Below are 19,050 nucleotides of genomic sequence, written 5' to 3'. Positions count from 1 at the left end.
GGGAGGTGGCAAGTTTTGGTATTAGGGCAGGGACTGTCTAGTTGGGAGCACATACAGCCGGGGCTGCGCGGACTGCACTGGCTGCCGGTGGTGTACCGAGTTCGTTACAAGGTGCTGGTTATTACCTTTAAAGCCCTATATGGCCGAGGACCTGTCTACTTGAGGGACTGTCTTTCCCCGTATGAACCCCAGAGAGCGCTGAGGTCAGCTGGAAAGAACCAGCTGAATATCCCTGGGCCAAAGGAGGCCAGATTGAAGTCCACCCGGGATCGGGCCTTCTCCATAGCGGCCCCCCTACTGTGGAACCAACTCCCGGAGGAGGTAAGGGCCCTGCGATGCTTCGACCAATTCCGCAGGGCCTGTAAGACCCACCTCTTTAAAATAGCCTTCACTTAATACCGAGCCAAGAAAGTCCTGCTGGATATGTTCTACGTTTTAGTCACTGGATTTTATGGAAGATCTTAACTATAGCACCATAATCTTAATTCTAATGTAATTTTAATGATTTTAAGGATGATTTTATAACTGGAATTGTATATGAATCTATAACTGGAATTTATAACTGAAATTATTGTATATGGTTTTATTGTACACTGTGTTTACATGTTGGGAGCCGCCCTGAGCCTGCTTGCGGGGAGGGCGGGATACAAATAAAAAGTTATTATTATTATTATAGTTAAACATGTCAGGACTTTGTTTGTTTGCACCAACCTTTACTATTTGCATATTTATCATTGCACTAAACCTTTATTATCCACTTTTTCTTTTAGAACTCTAATAATAAACTCCTTCTGCTGTTATGCTGCCTGGGTCCTCACGTCTCCTTGGTCATGGTTAAGAGGATTCACTAATAAGGAAGATGGAGGGGTGGTTGGGTGCTCTGGGCCCTCCCACGTTGACCCTGACCAGAGTCATGGCAGCCTGTAGAAGATCCTCCTAGGCCCCTGCTGTGTGACAAGCGGCCTTAACCTGGACAGCTCAGACTAACTCAATCTTGTCAAGTCTCAGAAGCTAAGCAGGGCCGGCCCTGGTCAGCACTTGGATGGGAGACCAAGGAAGTCCGAGGGTCGCTACGCAGAGGCAAACCAGCTCTGAATGTCTCCTGCCTTGAAAACTCTATGGGATGCCGTAAGTCAGCGGCGATCAGACAGTCCTTTCAGCCTCCAAATATTATTCTCTTGCGGGTGGTACCCCCGCAGACAGAAGCCATCGGATTCTCAGTGGCCGAGGCCTCTGGAGGTTAGGATCGACAGAGGCAACTCCTTCCTCTGCAACCTGGCCTAGATGGACTCTTGCGAAGAGGCAGCATGCCTCAGATTCTCAGCAATGTTCCCTCTAAGCTGCAGAGTCTTGCGAGCAAAAATTCTGCTTTGTGATACATTGGTATTAAAGTATATGGGCTATTGGCACCGAAGCTGCGAGCTACGGCATAAATTATTGCGCTCTGGGGTCATTTTTCCCTGAGTTAAAACAAAAATGTGCGAGCTGGAGGTTAAAAATCTGCGAGCGAGCTCACGCGAACTCAGCTTAGAGGGATCCCTGATTCTCAGGTGTTAAGGGATAACAGCTGCTGGCTACAGGGACCTGGGCCTATGGGCCCTGAAAGCCCTGCTGCAAACAGGACAGACCTTTTGTCGTTCCTGTTAAAAAAAAAAAAAATGGCTCTGTGCAGTTAACGTAACAGCTCACCTCTGTGACTGAAGCATCCCAAGTTCTTCACATATGCTCTGGATACTCTCAGCTGCACCCCAGCCCTGCCAAGTCGGCCAGTATTGTCCCCATAAGGCAGGCCTGTGGTTCAGTTTCAGCTGCTACACTGTGAGAGAGCGTGCGGACCAGGACTTCTTTTTGTAGCAAGAACTCATTTGCATACTAAGCCACACACCCCTGATGTAGCCCATTCTCCAAGAGCTTACAGGGCTTACTGTAAGCTCCAGGAGGACTGGCCACAGCAGGGATGTGTGGCCCAGTACGCAAAGAAGTTCCGGCTACACCACAAAGGCAAAAGTCATGTACAGTGTTACTGGTACCAGAAGGCCACAGCAGCAGCCAAGTTCCGCAGAACAAAAGATTAAACTATGGAGGCTAATTTACTATAGAAATTAAGAGTAACAGGCTTAGCAGAGTCCACGTCTACACTTGAAACACTTGTAATGGGCTGCGACAGTTACAGTCGCTCCTACGGATGGGAAAAGGTACTTAATGGCTGGATATAGGCTGTGATCACACACACTAAATAATGCACTTTCAGTGCACTTTCCAACTGGATTTTACTGCGTGAACTGACAAAATGCAATTGGAAAGCGCATTGAAAGCAGATAGAAAGTGCATTATTTAGTGCATGCGATCGCAGCCTCAGTCTCGTTCGGGGTTGTTCTGGCCAACCACCCTCTTTTCTAGGTCTTGACATCCAAGGATAACCTTCATAAAACTACTGTGCACAATGTCTTAAGTACTGAAATTTCTGAACGAATGTTGTACGCTACATACTAGATTCTTATGTGTTTTAAAGGGTTTTACGTTTGGGTTGGAAGTTAAATAAATAAGAGGTGTTTTGAAACAACTCACTCTCTCTCTCTCTGGATGCAATTGGGAAAGCAGTCTCTCTCCCTCTCCAATGAACGAGGAATGGGAGGTTCATGCACTCCTCATTTTGCTGACACCGGGTCCTCTGATGCTATACTATTAAGCATTCAAACAACAAGCTGTCTTTTTTTTGGGGTGGGGGGGGAGAATGGGTGGAGAAACCACTGCCACCTCCCTGCCCAGGATTCTCTGAGGTCCAAATCTATGCTTCAGACACCCGTAATGGGCTGCAATCGCACACACTGAATAATGCACTGTGTGAAATGGCAAAATGCAGGTGGAAAGTGCACTGAACGTGGATTGAAAGTACAGTATTTAGTGTGTGCGATCACAGCCACGGACACACCGCAAGGAGGGAGGACAGAGCAAGGGAGAGAGGAAACACCAAAGAGAAGCACCCTTTTCACCCAGAAGTTGGTTTTTTAAACAAAAAAGTTGCTGGCCGAACAAGGGAGCGCGGCCAACGGCGACGAGAGAAGCGCGAGCCATCTACCTGCATTGGCGGGAGTCTTCTTCCAAGTGCAAGCACCGCCTTTCCCGATGGGCCTCGGAGCATGCTTACCTTGCCTGCCACCAAGTACGGCCACGCCAGATGCGTTCTGCAACTTGGGCGACGGGCTAAATGCATGCAAGACTCCACGGGGGGTGCTGGTGGTTCGGGGCAGCTGACTGGAGGTCTGCGGAGCAAGCAGGGAGAGAAAGGTGGCGTCAGTCCTGGTCAGGGATTCTGCTTCGGCTGCAGTCTGCATCACGGGCCTTTGCCTGTTCTCTTTTACTTACAACACCCCTTTGCATTTATACAGCGCTTGCTGCGATCAACAGCTCTTCCCAGACATTAGGCATGCAACTAATTAGTGACACTAGTCACATAACTAACTGAAGAGAAACAGGCTTGGTCTCTTCTCTTTTGCTTTCAGAACCCCACTTTGCATTTATACAGCGCTTGCTGTGATCAACAGCTAATAATAATAATAGTAATAAATTTTATTTATATCCCGCCCTCCCCACCTAGGCAGGCTCAGGGCGGCTAACAACATATTCAAATAAAAATTATACAGTAATTTTAAAATCAGCATTATCTTAAAAACCATTCCAATTTACTTAATTTAACAATAACAATGGTGTTCCTGGCGCTATTCTGTCTGTTTGCATAATGCGAAGATCACTGAACAGAGTCACTTTGGAAGGTCCATCAATTCGGCCATCCTTAGTCAGCAGTCTGCGAAGGCCAGCCTAAAAATGTCTTCCCAGACATTAGGCATGCAACTAATTAGTGACACTAGTCACATAACTAACCGAAGAGAAACAGGCTTGGTCTCTTCTCTTTTGCTTTCAGAACCCCGCTTTGCATTTATACAGCGCTTGCAGTGATCAACGGCTCTTCCCAGACATTAGATACACAACTAACTAGTGACACTAGTTACATAACTGAAAAGAAACAGCCTTGCTCTCTTCTCTTTTGCTTCCAGCACCCCTTTGCATTTATACAGCGCTTGCTGTGATCAAAAGCTCTTCCCAGACATTAGGCATGCAACTAACTAGTGACACTAGTTACATAACTGAAAAGAAACAGCCTTGGTCTCTTCTCTTTTGCTTCCAGCACCCCTTTGCATTTATACAGCGCTTGCAGTGATCAACGGCTCTTCCCAGACATTAGATACACAACTAACTAGTGACACTAGTTACATAACTGAAAAGAAACAGTCTTGGTCTCTTCTCTTTTGCTTCCAACACCCCTTTGCATTTATACAGCGCTTGCAGCGATCGACAGCTCTTCTGAGTCACTTAACACGCAACTAATTAGCGACACTAGTGTCACATAGGATAGATTCAGTTGGGTAGCTGTGCTGGGTTTCAAGCAGCAGAACAAAGTTTGAGTCCAGTGGCACCTTAGAGACCAACAAAGTTTTGTTGACGGTATAAGCTTTTGTATGCAAGCACACTTCCTCAGATACAGACTCTGTATCTGAGGAAGTATGCTTGCACACAAATGCTTATACCTTGAATAAAAATTGCTGGCCTTAAAGGTGCCACTGGACACAAATTATGTTCTACAAGACGCATAACTAACTGAAGAGAACCAGCCTAGGTCTGTTCTCTAGCTTCCAGCACTCCCTTGCATTTATACAGCGCTTGCAGGGATCAACAACTTTCCCCAGACAGTCACACATATATGAACATATGAAGCTGCCTTATACTGAATCAGACCCTTGGTCCATCAAAGTCAGTATTGTCTTCTCAGACTGGCAGCGGCTCTCCAGGGTCCCAAGCTGAGGTTTTTCACACCTATTTGCCTGGACCCTTTTTTGGAGATGCCGGGGATTGAACCTGGGACCTTCTGCTTCCCAAGCAGATGCTCTACCACTGAGCCACCATCCCTCACCTGACTGGAGCGGCTCTCCAGGGTCTCAGGCTGAGGTTTTCCACACCTATTTGCCTGGAGCCTTTTTTGGAGATGCCGGGGATGGAACCTGGGACCTTCTGCTTCCCAAGCAGATGCTCTACCACTGAGCCACCATCCCTCACCTGACTGGAGCGGCTCTCCAGGGTCTCAGGCTGAGGTTTTCCACACCTATTTGCCTGGACCCTTTTTTGGAGATGTCCCTCCCACACAACGCAAACTCCTCAGAATTCCTCTGGAATTCAGACTGGGGAGCCTGTCAACTTGTCACCGGACAACGTGCTTTTTCCTCTGTCTGACTGCAATATAAAAGTTACATTCTTGGGTTTGCTAAGATTATTAACTGAATTATTTTAAAAGAGTGAGTTTTGTTGTTACATTTTGTTTAGAAAGTTTACAGGCTGCACCTTCCCGCCCCCCCCCAGCACAGAGCAGCTTCAGGCAGTTTGAAGTACAAACACATGCAACGCACCCCCACTGCTTAAATGACCGACCACCCACCAGGGCATAAAGAGCACAAAAGCATAGAACAATTTAGCAAAGAACATAAAAAACAGCAGCCGTCCAACTGCCTTCAGGCCAGAGGTTAGCAGGCAAAACTTTTTTTTTCAAAGACTGGGCAGTCTTTGAAACCCTTCAAGTTCAAAGCCTGGCTCTGGCAGAAATGTTTCCGCTAGAAAATTTGGTAAATAGAGGATACCCAGTTAGAATATGGCAAAAAATACACAATCCGAGAAGCACTATTGTGATAAAGTTCACACTATAAAGACAGTGTCACGTAAATTTCCAAAAGTCCCAGTACACTAAATACACTATTCGGTCCAAATTCTTGTGCTTGTAATCTTCAATGACGTAGAAATGAGCCAAGGAGAATCAATAATTCATGCAAGAGGCTGGTTTTGGCCACGCCTTCCTCAGTCACGACTCTCACGCAATAAGTTGCATTTAACTCCTCCAATTTCGAGTACGATCATTCATTAGTTGGGACCGAGTCTGACTCCGTTTATGGGCAATGCCTCCTTCTAAATGCACAAGCTGGTTCCGTCCCTCCGTAAATGGAGTCAGACCGGGTCCCAACTAATGAATGATCGTACTCGAAATTGGAGGAGTTTAAACGCAACTTATTGTGTGAGAGTCGTGACTGAGGAAGGCGTGGCCGAAACCAGTCTCTGGCATGAATTATTTCTTCTTCTTGGGTTATTTCTAAGTCACTGAAGATTACAAGCACAAGAATTTGGACTGAATAGTATATTTAGTGTACTGGGACTTTTGGAAGAATTTTGAAAATTTATGTGATATTGTGTCTTTATAGTGTGAATTTTATCACAATGGAGTTTGTTATGTGCTATTCGTATTGTGTATTTTTTTTGGCACCCAGAAGATGGCAAGGCAGGCACCAGGGGAAACCTCAAAGGAGAGAGGCGTTTCCCAACGGTTTTTTAATGGTCTGTAATTGGCTACTATCAGAATCCATCTTCCCCCGCCCCTGGAGAAGCAGTAGAGAAAAAGAAGAAGATATTGGATTTATATCCCGCCCTCCACTCCGAAGAGTCTCAGAGCGGCTCACAATCTCCTTTCCCTTCCTCCCCCACAACAGACACCCTGTGAGGTAGATGAAGATATTGGATTTATATCCCGCCCTCCACTCTGAAGAGTCTCAGAGCGGCTCACAACCTCCTTTCCCTTCCTCCCCCACAACAGACACCCTGTGAGGTAGATGAAGATATTGGATTTATATCCTGCCCTCCACTCCAAAGAGTCTCAGAGCGGCTCACAATCTCCTTTCCCTTCCTCCCCCACAACAGACACCCTGTGAGGTAGATGAAGATATTGGATTTATATCCCGCCCTCCACTCCGAAGAGTCTCAGAGCAGCTCACAATCTCCTTTCCCTTCCTCCCCCACAACGGACACCCTGTGAGGTAGATGAAGATATTGGATTTATATCCCGCCCTCCACTCTGAAGAGTCTCAGAGCGGCTCACAACCTCCTTTCCCTTCCTCCCCCACAACAGACACCCTGTGAGGTAGATGAAGATATTGGATTTATATCCTGCCCTCCACTCCAAAGAGTCTCAGAGCGGCTCACAATCTCCTTTCCCTTCCTCCCCCACAACAGACACCCTGTGAGGTAGATGAAGATATTGGATTTATATCCCGCCCTCCACTCCAAAGAGTCTCAGAGCGGCTCACAATCTCCTTTCCCTTCCTCCCCCACAACGGACACCCTGTGAGGTAGATGAAGATATTGGATTTATATCCCGCCCTCCACTCTGAAGAGTCTCAGAGCGGCTCACAACCTCATTTCCCTTCCTCCCCCACAACAGACACCCTGTGAGGTAGATGAAGATATTGGATTTATATCCTGCCCTCCACTCCAAAGAGTCTCAGAGCGGCTCACAATCTCCTTTCCCTTCCTCCCCCACAACAGACACCCTGTGAGGTAGATGAAGATATTGGATTTATATCCTGCCCTCCACTCCGAAGAGTCTCAGAGCAGCTCACAATCTCCTTTACCTTCCTCCCCCACAACAGACACCCTGTGAGGTGGGTGGGGCTGGAGAGGGCTCTCACAGCGGCTGCCCTTTCAAGGACAACCTCTGCCAGAGCTCTGGCTGACCCAAGGCCATTCCAGCAGGTGCAAGTGGAGGAGTGGGGAATCAAACCCGGTTCTCCCAGATAAGAGTACGCACACTTAACCACTACACCAAACTGGCTCTCCATGAGAAATGCCCACCAACCGCATCAAGAATTTGACATAAGAGAAGGCTGTGATCTGCAGGCAGCGTAGCATCCGGTGCCTCTCCTCAAAACGCCCTCCAAGTTTCAACAAGATTGGACCAGGGGGTCCAATTCCATGACTCCCCAACAGAAGGTGCCCCTATCCATCATTATTTCCAACGGAGAGGAGGCATTTAAAAGGCACGCAGTCCCTTTCAATGTGACGGCCAGAACTCCCTTTGGAGTTCAATTACGCTCGTCACAACCTTGCTCCTGGCTCCACCCCTGAAGTCCTGAGCTATTTCTTGAAATGTACCTGGCAACTCTATACGAGGCCAAGAGGCGCTGGCCCAGATGGCTCCCTGGCCCTTACCTGCTTGAGGGCATGATGCTGCTGGGCGAGCTGATCCGACTTGGTCTGGCCGGGGGAGGCGGCCTGCTGCAGTATCCGCTGCTCGATCTCCTGCTCCTGCTGCAGGGCCTTGACAAAGGCGGCCTTCAGGCGGTTGGTGTGCTCAGCCTTCAGGGCCTTCTTCTGGTTGGAGGACATGCAGGTCTCGCACATGATCAGCCCCCGCTTCTCTTCCCGCCAGCGGCAGGTGAAGTCCGTCTTGCACTGGACGCAGGTGTAGGGCTCTTGGGAGGAGGGAACCACCGACACTTTGCCTGGAGGGGGAAGGGAGAAGGGGGAGAGTCAGCCCTGGCTGCTGTGAAGGAGGCAACCGACTGTTTGTGTGTTCGGGAAAAAGAGGATCACAGGACTTTCTTTACAGCAGGAACTCCTTTGCCTATTAGGCCACACCCCACTGATGCAGCCGATCCTCCAAGAGCTTACAGTAGGCTCTGTACTAAGCCCTGTAAGCTCTTGGAGGATTGGCTACATCCGGTGTGTGTGGCCTAATATGCAAAGGAGTTCCTGCTACAAAAAAAGCCCTGGGGACACCTAAGAACTAACAGAGCTAAATTCCAATAGCGCCTTAGAGCTGGAAGTGACCTCTAAGGCCATCTAGTCCAGGGGTGTCAAACATGTAGCCCAGGGGAAGGGGACGAATCAGGCCCCCAGAGGGCTCCTATCAGGCCTCCTAGCAATTGGTTGTCATCTGCTTCCTTCTCCCTCTCTCTTGCTTCCTTCTGTAGAATAGTTTGCTTTGCAAGGCTTGCTCAATCGCACAGGAGCTACAGGGCAAAGCCTCTATTTTCTCTGTGGGCTGAGGTTCCTCCCCCCAGTCTTCTGGGGAAGGAAGGAAAGAGCCAGAGCTTCCTTTGGCCAGTTCCCTCGATCCCATGGGAGAAATATAAAGAAAGCACCTGTAAGACCAATGAGTGCTAACGTTTTAAGCATTTTTTAAGTTGCTAATGTTTGCTAATGTTTAAGTGCTAATGTTTTAAGCATGTTTACATATGAACATATGAAGCTGCCTTATACTGAATCAGACCTTTGGTCCATCAAAGTCAGTATTGTCTTCTCAGACTGGCAGCGGCTCTCCAGGGTCTCAAGCTGAGGTTTTTCACACCTATTTGCCTGGACCCTTTTTTGGAGATGCCAGGGATTGAACCTGGGACCTTCTGCTTCCCAAGCAGATGCTGTACCACTGAGCCACCGTCCCTCCCCTTTAAGTTGTTTTTTTCTGTATCTTTTATAAAGTTTGTATCTCTGCTACCTAATCTTAAAGAGGTACCTACATGGCCTTGCTTGACCCAACAAGCTCTCACTTATGTCAGATCTGGCCCTCATAACAAATGAGTTTGACACCCCTGATCTAGTCCAACCCCCCTGCACAATGCAGGAAACTCATAAGTACCTCCCCCTCCCCCCGGGTGACCCCTGCTGAATGCCCAGGAGATGGCAAAAAACCTCCAGGATCCCTGGCCAAACTGGCCTGGAGAAAATTGCTTCTTGACTCCAAAGTGATGATGGGCATTTCCCTGGGGTGTCAGAAAGGGCCACGAGAACCTAAGCTCTGATGCAAATCTTCCTGCCCTCCCTCTCATGATCCCTGCTGGCATCCCTGAAGCCTGAAAGACGGCAAGCAGGAGGGGAAGGAGCCTTCAATACCTCCAGAATGGGATTCTAGGATTCCCACCCATGCCTGCCAAAGCTAAATTTGATGATCCACAAAGCAGGGCCTTTTTTTTGTAGCAGGAACTCCTTTGCATATTAGGCCACACCCCACTGATGTAGCCAATCCTCCAAGAGCTTACAAGGCTCTTATTACAGGGCCTACTGTAAGCTCCGGGAGAATTGGCTACATCTGGGGTGTGTGGCCCAATAATCAAAGGAGTTCCTGCTACAACAAAAGCTCTGACTTGCGCTTACCCCAGAATCCAGTTTTTTCTGAATCCCACCTGGTAAAAGCCTCTGGCAGCTCAAGGCCACCCCTCTGACCTTGACTTTCGAGGAGGTTCTGCACCACCTCCTCCAGTCCAACCAGGTAGATGAACTCGTTGTTGGCTGCACTGGGCAGGAAGTTCATTTCGGGGGCTGGCGGTTTGGGAGGGGGGATCTCCAGGAGGGTCTTCTCCAGCTGCTTCCGGAGGGCCAGCTTGGCGGCTGCTTGCCGGCTGGCGGGGGAGTCGTTGGAGTTGACGATGGAAGCCACGCTGGCCGTGGTGGCTGCAGCGTTCGCCTGGGCCGACGTCACTGCTGTGCCTTTGAGAGAAGTCGGAGAGGCCTTGGCGGGGAGGAGGAAAAAAGAGTTCAGGCTTCCAGTCTGGCAGAAATGGACTTCCACTGACCCAGTTGTCGGGAAGCGGTTGCTATGGGAGCAGGGCCCAAAGTTCCAATCCACTTCCCCCACCCTCCCAGTTAAAGCTTGGGGCACAACTCATTCCTGAAGCAAGGGGCTGTGTTCAGAACTAAACAACAATGAAAGATCCTCAGAGATGCTGACCCTTTATGTTTGTGTAGCAGGCTGATCAGGACATCTGGAGCAGAGGAACAGCTCATATAGAGAGGCAACAGACAGCCTCTTCTGTTGCTACTTGAGCCAGAAGAAACTTGATCATACTCTTGTGCCCCCTCTAAGATGAGTTCATGTGAAGTAGTGCGGTTTTTTTAGCCTCTGGCTCACACATTTTTGTCTTAGCTCAGCCTGCTCAGGAAGGATGGTCCCGGAGCAAACTAATTGGTGCAGGAGCTCACAACATTAATGCCAGTAGCTCACAATGTAGAATTTTTGCTCAACTGCTTCTTCCAAACCATTGCCAAATGCAATGAGGCAAGTCCAAGTGGTGACTCATGCAGAGGCACAACTTGTGCAGCCTCCTCAGAGGACAGATATTGCATCTGTGCAAGTAACTGGCTGCTCCGGTTAAGCCCAAGGCAGAGAGATGGCAGAACGATCCCTTCCTGGTAAAATAAAAGGTCCCAGCAGGAACTCGTGCAGAGATGCAACTATGTCGAGACCAGAGAAAAATCACCGCAGACCAACTTTTGCAGGGCGAGTTCTGTAACTACTGCACTGTGGAGCGAACTCTATGGCATAGCCGTTCTCATTAGCTGCAGACTTCTCGAACTCACCTGTGGGATGTTGACCAACAGGCTCGCATTGGGGACATTGGCGACACGGATCAGGCCTTGCTGGATGATCCGCTGGCCCTGTATCTGCACACTGGGGACGGAGGCCCGGGGAGCCAGGAGCAGCGGAGGGGGCCCTGAGGTGGAGTGTTGGCGAATGTTGTGGATTTGCTGAGGAGACACAGAAATGGGCTGATACAGATGGAGCCACAGAAGGGACGGACAGACATCCGGGGGCAGGGGGTGAATGCAAGGGCCAAGTAATGAGGAAGAGGGACAACATGATGGGAACAACACGGAAGAGACAGGAGGAGAACGACACCATTAACATGACTTGAATAACACAGCAGCACGCAACACCCCCTCCCCCCAAAAAACTGCGGCTTTGCTATAACAGTGAGTAACAGTATTTCCACGGGGGGGGGGGGGGGGAGACTGCACTTTCCCCCACCCCCAGTCTTAGGCCGTGATGTAGTTTAGCACCAAGGTTAACCCCTAACCAAGTTTAGCTGGGAACCACAGCTTAAAAACGCTGATGTAAGCAGAGCTTTTTTTGTAGCAGGAACTCCTTTGCCTGTTAGGCCACACACCCCTGCTGTAGCCAGTCCTCCTGGAGCTTCCAGTAGGCCCTGTACAAAGAGCCCTGTAAGGAATTCTAGCAGGACCTCCTTTGCCTATTAGGCCACACCCCCCTGCTGTAGCCAGTCCTCCTGGAGCTTACAGTAGGCCCTGTACAAAGAGCCCTGTAAGCTCCAGGAGGATTGGCTACAGCAGGGGTGGGTGGCCTAATAGGCAAAGGAGTTCCTGCTACAAAAAAAAAAAGCCCTGGGTATAAGAAAGTAACCAGGGTTAGTTATCACAGTTCCGCAAGAGTTAACCCGGATCTTTTACCCTAGTACTTGCAAAACTCTGGTTCCCAGCCAAAAAATGGTTAGAGTGAACCCTGGTGCAGGGGAGGGAGGGAGAACATTTGGATTGATAAGAGGGAAGGTATGAGAGTTTCTAGGAGGGGAGTTCTATTAAAGGGACTGAGAAAAGTCTGGTTCCGCCCCAAGCCAACGAAGAAGCCCTTTTCCCCCTCTGAAAAACACATTAGTAGCAATAGTTGCTCGGTGGAAAGATAAATCTCCACCCGTCTTATCAATAGGGCATGACAAACTATGGGACCAATTTATAGTGGGGGAAATAGCTGATGATTTGGTGCACCTGCGGTCAGAAGACTATCAATCCCCTTTCGTTAAGAGCTGGTTCCTGATACTTTGGCAGACCAGGAAATAATTCCATCGAATCCTTCTTATCGCAGCGTAATGTTTTTCTAGTAAGATTTGAGTAGCCAGTGTATCCAGGCTAGTTTGGTGCAGTGGTTAAGTGTGCAGACTCTTATCTGGGAGAACCGGGTTTGATTCCCCACTCCTCCACTTGCACCTGCTGGAATGGCCTTGGGTCAGCCATAGCTCTGGCAGAGGTTGCCCTTGAAAGGGCAGCTGCTGTGAGAGCCCTCTCCAGCCCCACCCACCTCACAGGGTGTTTGTTGTGGGGGAGGAAGGTAAAGGAGATTGTGAGCCGCTCTGAGACTCTTCGGAGTGGAGGGCGGGATATAAATCCAATATCTTCATCTACCTCACAGGGTGTCTGTTGTGGGGGAGGAAGGGAAAGGAGATTGTGAGCCGCTCTGAGACTCTTTGGAGTGGAGGGCAGGATATAAATCCAATATCTTCATCTACCTCACAGGGTGTCTGTTGTGGGGGAGGAAGGGAAAGGAGATTGTGAGCCGCTCTGAGACTCTTCGGAGTGGAGGGCGGGATATAAATCCAGTATCTTCATCTACCTCACAGGGTGTCTGTTGTGGGGGAGGAAGGTAAAGGAGATTGTGACCCGCTCTGAGACTCTTCGGAGTGGAGGGCGGGATATAAATCCAATATCTTCATCTACCTCACAGGGTGTCTGTTGTGGGGGAGGAAGGTAAAGGAGATTGTGACCCGCTCTGAGACTCTTCGGAGTGGAGGGCGGGATATAAATCCAATATCTTCTTCTTTACTTATGCCAAGAAATTATAACGATTGCTGAATCTCAAATGCAAGAAACTCCCTGTAGCGTAGATTGGTTTTTGCTGAAACTTCTCACCAACTGCTTTGTTTGTTTATTGCATTTTGCAGGGCTTTTTTTGTAGCGGGAACTCCTTTGCATATTAGGCCACAAGTCTCTGCTGTAGCCAATCCTCCTGGAACTTACAGTAATAATTCCCTCCTGGGAATTATTCGGAAGGGAACTGAAAACCAATCAGGTATCCTCATAATGCCCCTGTATAAATCAAGGTGCGGCCTCGTTTGGAATACTGTGTACAATTCTGATCACTGCGTCTCAAAAAAGGTATTATAGCATTGGAAAAAGTGCAGAAAAGGGCAACTAGAATGATTAAAGGGTTGGAACACTTTCCCTATGAAGAAAGGTTAAAGCGCTTGCTGCTCTTTAGCTTGGATAAACGTCGACTGAGGAGTGACATGACAGAGGTTTACAAGATTATGCATGGGATAGAGAAGATAGAGAAAGAAGTACTTTTCTCCCTTTCTCAAAATATGAGAACTCGTGGGCATTCAATTGCTGAGCAGTGGGGTCAGAACTGATAAAAGGAGGTCCTTCTGCATCCAAAGGGTGATTAACACGTGGAATTCACTGCCACAGGAGGTGGCAGCGGCTACAAGCATAGACAGCTTCAAGAGGGGATTGGATAAACATATGGAGCAGAGGTCCATCAGTGGCTGTTAGCTACAGTGTATTGTTGGAACTCTCTATTTGGGGCAGTGATGTTCTGTATTCTTGGAGGGAGCACAGTGGAAGGGCTTGGACCCACTGACGGACCTCCCGATGGCACCTGGTTTCTTTTTTTTTGCCACTGTGTGACACAGAGTGTTGGACTGGATGGGCCATTGGCCTGATCCAACAGGGCTTCTCTTATGTTCTTATGTGACACAGAGTATTGGACTGGAGGAGCCATTGGCCTGATCCAACATGGCTTCTCTTATGTGACACAGAGTGTTGGACTGGATGGGCCACTGGCCTGATCCAACAGGGCGTCTCTTATGTTCTTATGCGACACAGAGTGTTGGACTGGGTGGGCCACTGGCCTGATCCAACATGGCTTCTCTTCTGTTCTTATGTGACACAGAGTGTTGGACTGGATGGGCCATCGGCCTGATCCAACATGGCTTCTCTTATGTTCTTATGCGACACAGAGTGTTGGACTGGGTGGGCCACTGGCCTGATCCAACATGGCTTCTCTTCTGTTCTTATGTGACACAGAGTGTTGGACTGGATGGGCCACTGGCCTGATCCAACAGGGCGTCTCTTATGTTCTTATGCGACACAGAGTGTTGGACTGGGTGGGCCACTGGCCTGATCCAACATGGCTTCTCTTATGTTCTTCTGTGACTCAGAGTGTTGGACTGGATGGGCGATTGGCCTGATTCAACAGGGCTTCTCTTCTGTTCTTATGTGACACAGAGTGTTGGACTGGATGGGCCATTGGCCTGATCCAACATGGCTTCTCTTATGTTCTTATGTGACACAGAGTGTTGGACTGGATGGGCCATTGGCCTGATCCAACATGGCTTCTCTTATGTTCTTATGTGACACAGAGTGTTGGACTGGATGGGCCACTGGCCTGATCCAACATGGCTTCTCTTATGTTCTTATGTGACACAGAGTGTTGGACTGGATGGGCCACTGGCCTGATCCAACATGGCTTCTCTTATGTTCTTATGTGACACAGAGTGTTGGACTGGATGGGCCACTGGCCTGATCCAACATGGCTTCTCTTATGTTCTTATGTGACACAGTGTTGGACTGGATGGGCCATTGGCCTGATCCAACATGGCTTCTCTTATGTTCTTATGTGACACAGAGTGTTGGACTGGATGGGCCATTGGCCTGATCCAACATGGCTTCTCTTATGTTCTTATGTGACACAGAGTGTTGGACTGGATGGGCCATTGGCCTGATCCAACAGGGCTTCTCTTATGTTCTTATGTGACACAGAGTATTGGACTGGATGGGCCACTGGCCTGATCCAACAGGGCTTCTCTTATGTTCTTATGTGACACAGAGTATTGGACTGGAGGAGCCATTGGCCTGATCCAACATGGCTTCTCTTATGTGACACAGAGTGTTGGACTGGATGGGCCACTGGCCTGATCCAACAGGGCGTCTCTTATGTTCTTATGCGACACAGAGTGTTGGACTGGGTGGGCCACTGGCCTGATCCAACATGGCTTCTCTTCTGTTCTTATGTGACACAGAGTGTTGGACTGGATGGGCCATCGGCCTGATCCAACATGGCTTCTCTTATGTTCTTATGCGACACAGAGTGTTGGACTGGGTGGGCCACTGGCCTGATCCAACATGGCTTCTCTTATGTTCTTATGTGACACAGAGTGTTGGACTGGATGGGCCACTGGCCTGATCCAACAGGGCGTCTCTTATGTTCTTATGCGACACAGAGTGTTGGACTGGGTGGGCCACTGGCCTGATCCAACATGGCTTCTCTTCTGTTCTTATGTGACACAGAGTGTTGGACTGGATGGGCCATCGGCCTGATCCAACATGGCTTCTCTTCTGTTCTTATGTGACACAGAGTGTTGGACTGGATGGGCCATCGGCCTGATCCAACAGGGCTTCTCTTATGTTCTTATGCGACACAGAGTGTTGGACTGGGTGGGCCACTGGCCTGATCCAACATGGCTTCTCTTATGTTCTTATGTGACACAGAGTGTTGGACTGGGTGGGCCACTGGCCTGATCCAACAGGGCTTCTCTTATGTTCTTATGTGACACAGTGTGTTGAACTGGATGGGCCATTGGCCTGATCCAACAGGGCTTCTCTTATGTTCTTATGTGACACAGAGTGTTGGACTGGAGGGGCCACTGGCCTGATCCAACATGGCTTCTCTTAAGCCCTGTAAGCTCTTGGAGGATTGGCTACATGGGGGGGGGGGGTGGCCTAATATGCTAAGGAGAGCCTGCTATAAAAAAGCCCTTGGTACTTTGTTAAATTTCAATAAGGAGTCCATTAAACGCCCCCACCCTTCTACAGAGATATAGTAGCCCCTGCAGTGTGGCAAGGAGCAAGCTCACTCTCCCGCCCACCCTGGTTTCTTAGCCAACCAAGACTTGGGGGAGGGGTGGGGGAGGAGACAGAGCACGGTGGTAGAACAGAAAACAACTCACCTGTGCCCCTCGGACAAGAGGGGGCATGACTATTTGTGTGTTCTGCTGAGAACTCAGCTTCGAGGAGGCTTGCTGCCCACCACGGATCAATGGGGGAGGAATAACAGTCCCAGGAATACGGGAAGAAGAATTCTGCATTAGAGTAGGGGAGGAAGTGGAGAGAAGAAAACCCGTTTCACTTTGTGAACAGCAGAAAGACATTTTTTTTAAAAAACCCTCCAATTCTAACAGAAGGCAGAATCGGCAAGCCGAAAGTATTACGGAAGAGTCATATGCGGACCAGTCGCTCCTGACCTGCCTGCCAGGATGTTCGCAGAGGAGGGGTACAGCAGTTCTGGCCTTCTCCTAACCTGCCTTCAGCACAAAGGGCCGTTCCACCAAGTCTCAGCATTGTGTGCAGCTGAGCAAACTGCAGAAGAATCAGTCACCCTTGGAAAGGATTGCCTTGTTGCCACTCTGCATGAGTCACTGATCTAAGGTTCTTCCACATAAAACTATGATTTGTGCAGAGTCACAACAGATGGAAGAGTGGAACATGCTGCATCTTTCTTTGAGGAGGGGGAAACGCACTCTTCCCCCCAAAAAAGCTCTAGAAGACTGGGTGGGGGGGAATTGATGTTGACTTTGGCAGCCGGTCAGCTCCAGTTCCCTACAGATGCTGGGCCTAGGAACTCGGAGAACCAGAAAGGGCCATAAGGCCATCTAGTCCAATCCCCAGCTCAATGCAGGTTCAGTTTAGAGGATCCCTGTCAGGTGTTCATCCAGCTGCTGCTTAAAGACTGCCAGTGAGGGGGAGCTCACGATCTCTTTAGGCAGTTGACTCCACTGCTGAACCACTCTTACTGTAAATTCTTCCCCTCCCCAATATCCATCTAGTACCTTTCCACCCATAATTTAGACCCTTTATTGCAAGTCCTCTTCTCTGCTGCCAACAGGAACAGCTCCCTGCCCTTCTCTAAGTGACAGCCCTTTAGAAACTTAAAGAGAGCAACTCAAGAAGTCTTCCAGTTCACAGAAGAAGACCGTAGATTTATACCCCGCCCTTCTCTCTGAACCAGTCAAAGAGCAGCTTACGATCTCCTTTATCTTCTTCCCCCACAACAGACACCCTGTGAGGTGGGTGGGACTGTGAGGGCACTCACAGCAGCTGCCCTTTCAAGGACACCCTCTGCCAGAGCTAGGACTGACCCAAGGCCATTCCAGCAGGTGCAAGTGGAGGAGTGGGGAATCAAACCCAGTTCTCCCAGATAGGAGTCAGCATGCTTAACCACTTCACCAAAAGAGGACCTGGGCTGCCTTGCTGAGTGGATTGCTCACACAAACGGTTTTCTTTAAGAGGAAGCAGAACTGGCTTTCGCTGTCACTTTTAGGGGAGCGTGGTGCATTTCTTTCTTTGCAGAAAACCAGAGGCAACTGCATCCCCTTGCCCTGTAAAAGCACACTGCTTTATCTCCAGCAATCTAGTACATCCAGAGCAGATTGAGAGACCCCCCCCACCCTGTATACTGACCTGAAGAAGGGATGACTTGTTGGAAGTGAGGCTCTGTGTTCCCCGCACCAACGGTGGAGGGGTTGCCACGGTATTTCCTGAGGAGCCAGTTGGCTATAAAAGAGCGGGATGGGGGACAACAGACGCATTAATCCAAGAAAGCTGGTTTTGGTTTTTTTGGTTTTAAAAAGAAGAGTCTATCAGCAGCTCAGATGTCGTTATGCAGAGATAGGTAATGGCAAACCACTTCTGTTGGTCTTGTGTCTTGAAAATCCACTGGGGTCGCCGTGAGTCAGCTCAGACTTGATGACGCTTTCCACCAACACTAATATGCATCTTATGAAGAATTCAGCAAACTACTGGAGGGGTTGGGGATGATGATGACGATATTGGATTTATATCCCGCCCTCCACTCCGAAGAGTCTCAGAGCGGCTCACAATCTCCTTTATCTTCCTCCCCCACAACAGACACCCTGTGAGGTGGGTGGGGCTGGAGAGGGCTCTCACAGCAGCTGCCCTTTCAAGGACAACCTCTGCCAGAGCTATGGCTGACCCAAGGCCATGCTAGCAGGTGCAAGTGGAGGAGTGGGGAATCAAACCCGGTTCTCCCAGATAAGAATCCGCAAACTTAACCACTACACCAAACTAGCTCTCCATAAGTCAGAAGTCTGTAAGAAGAGCCCTGTGGGGTCAGACCAGTGATCCATCTAGGCCAGCATCCTGTCTCCCACAGTGGCCTCTGGAGGACCAGCAACAGAGGCCTAGTGTTGTCTCCCGGCTCTGGAATTCAGAGGATTAGTACTTCTGAATGTGGAAGTTCCCCTCAGTCACCATGGCTAGTAGTCACTTATGGACTTATCTTCCATGAATCTATTTAACTCCTTTTAAAGCTGTTTGTTCCCGTGGCCATCATGGAATCCGGCGGAGAATTACACATTTTAACCACTGCCAGTTATATACCGGGTCCGTTACAAAGTGCTGGTCATTACCTTTAAAGCCCTATATGGTCGAGGACCTGTCTACCTTAGGGACCGTCTCTCCCCATATGAACCCCAGAGAGCACTGAGGTCAGCCGGGAAAAACCTGTTGACTATTCCCGGACCGAGAGAGGTGAAG

General features: G+C 49.2%; 1 protein-coding gene across 7 annotated transcripts in view; it reads right to left on the bottom strand.

Moving 5' to 3' along the window:
- The window catches only part of GATAD2A (GATA zinc finger domain containing 2A), a 56,541-nt gene that overhangs the window by 3,940 nt on the left and 33,551 nt on the right, over positions 1-19,050 (bottom strand). For 3 of the 7 annotated variants that reach the window (XM_060232698.1, XM_060232699.1, XM_060232695.1), the window contains exons 5-10: positions 17,956-18,048; positions 16,446-16,577; positions 11,227-11,415; positions 10,093-10,378; positions 8,080-8,372; positions 3,080-3,263 (exon numbers count right to left, since the gene is read on the bottom strand). In XM_060232698.1, the coding sequence (XP_060088681.1) occupies positions 3,080-3,263; positions 8,080-8,372; positions 10,093-10,378; positions 11,227-11,415; positions 16,446-16,577; positions 17,956-18,048 (1,177 nt within the window). The remainder of the gene's footprint in view (positions 1-3,079; positions 3,264-8,079; positions 8,373-10,092; positions 10,379-11,226; positions 11,416-16,445; positions 16,578-17,955; positions 18,049-19,050) is intronic. The other 4 variants (XM_060232697.1, XM_060232696.1, XM_060232701.1 and 1 more) reach the window with 4 other exon arrangements.

Source organism: Heteronotia binoei, chromosome 2, assembly GCF_032191835.1.
Source record: "Heteronotia binoei isolate CCM8104 ecotype False Entrance Well chromosome 2, APGP_CSIRO_Hbin_v1, whole genome shotgun sequence".
NCBI classification, from domain to species: Eukaryota; Metazoa; Chordata; class Lepidosauria; order Squamata; family Gekkonidae; genus Heteronotia; species Heteronotia binoei.
The sequence above is the reverse complement of the archived record's forward strand: the minus strand, read 5'-3'. Positions and strand labels throughout refer to the sequence as shown.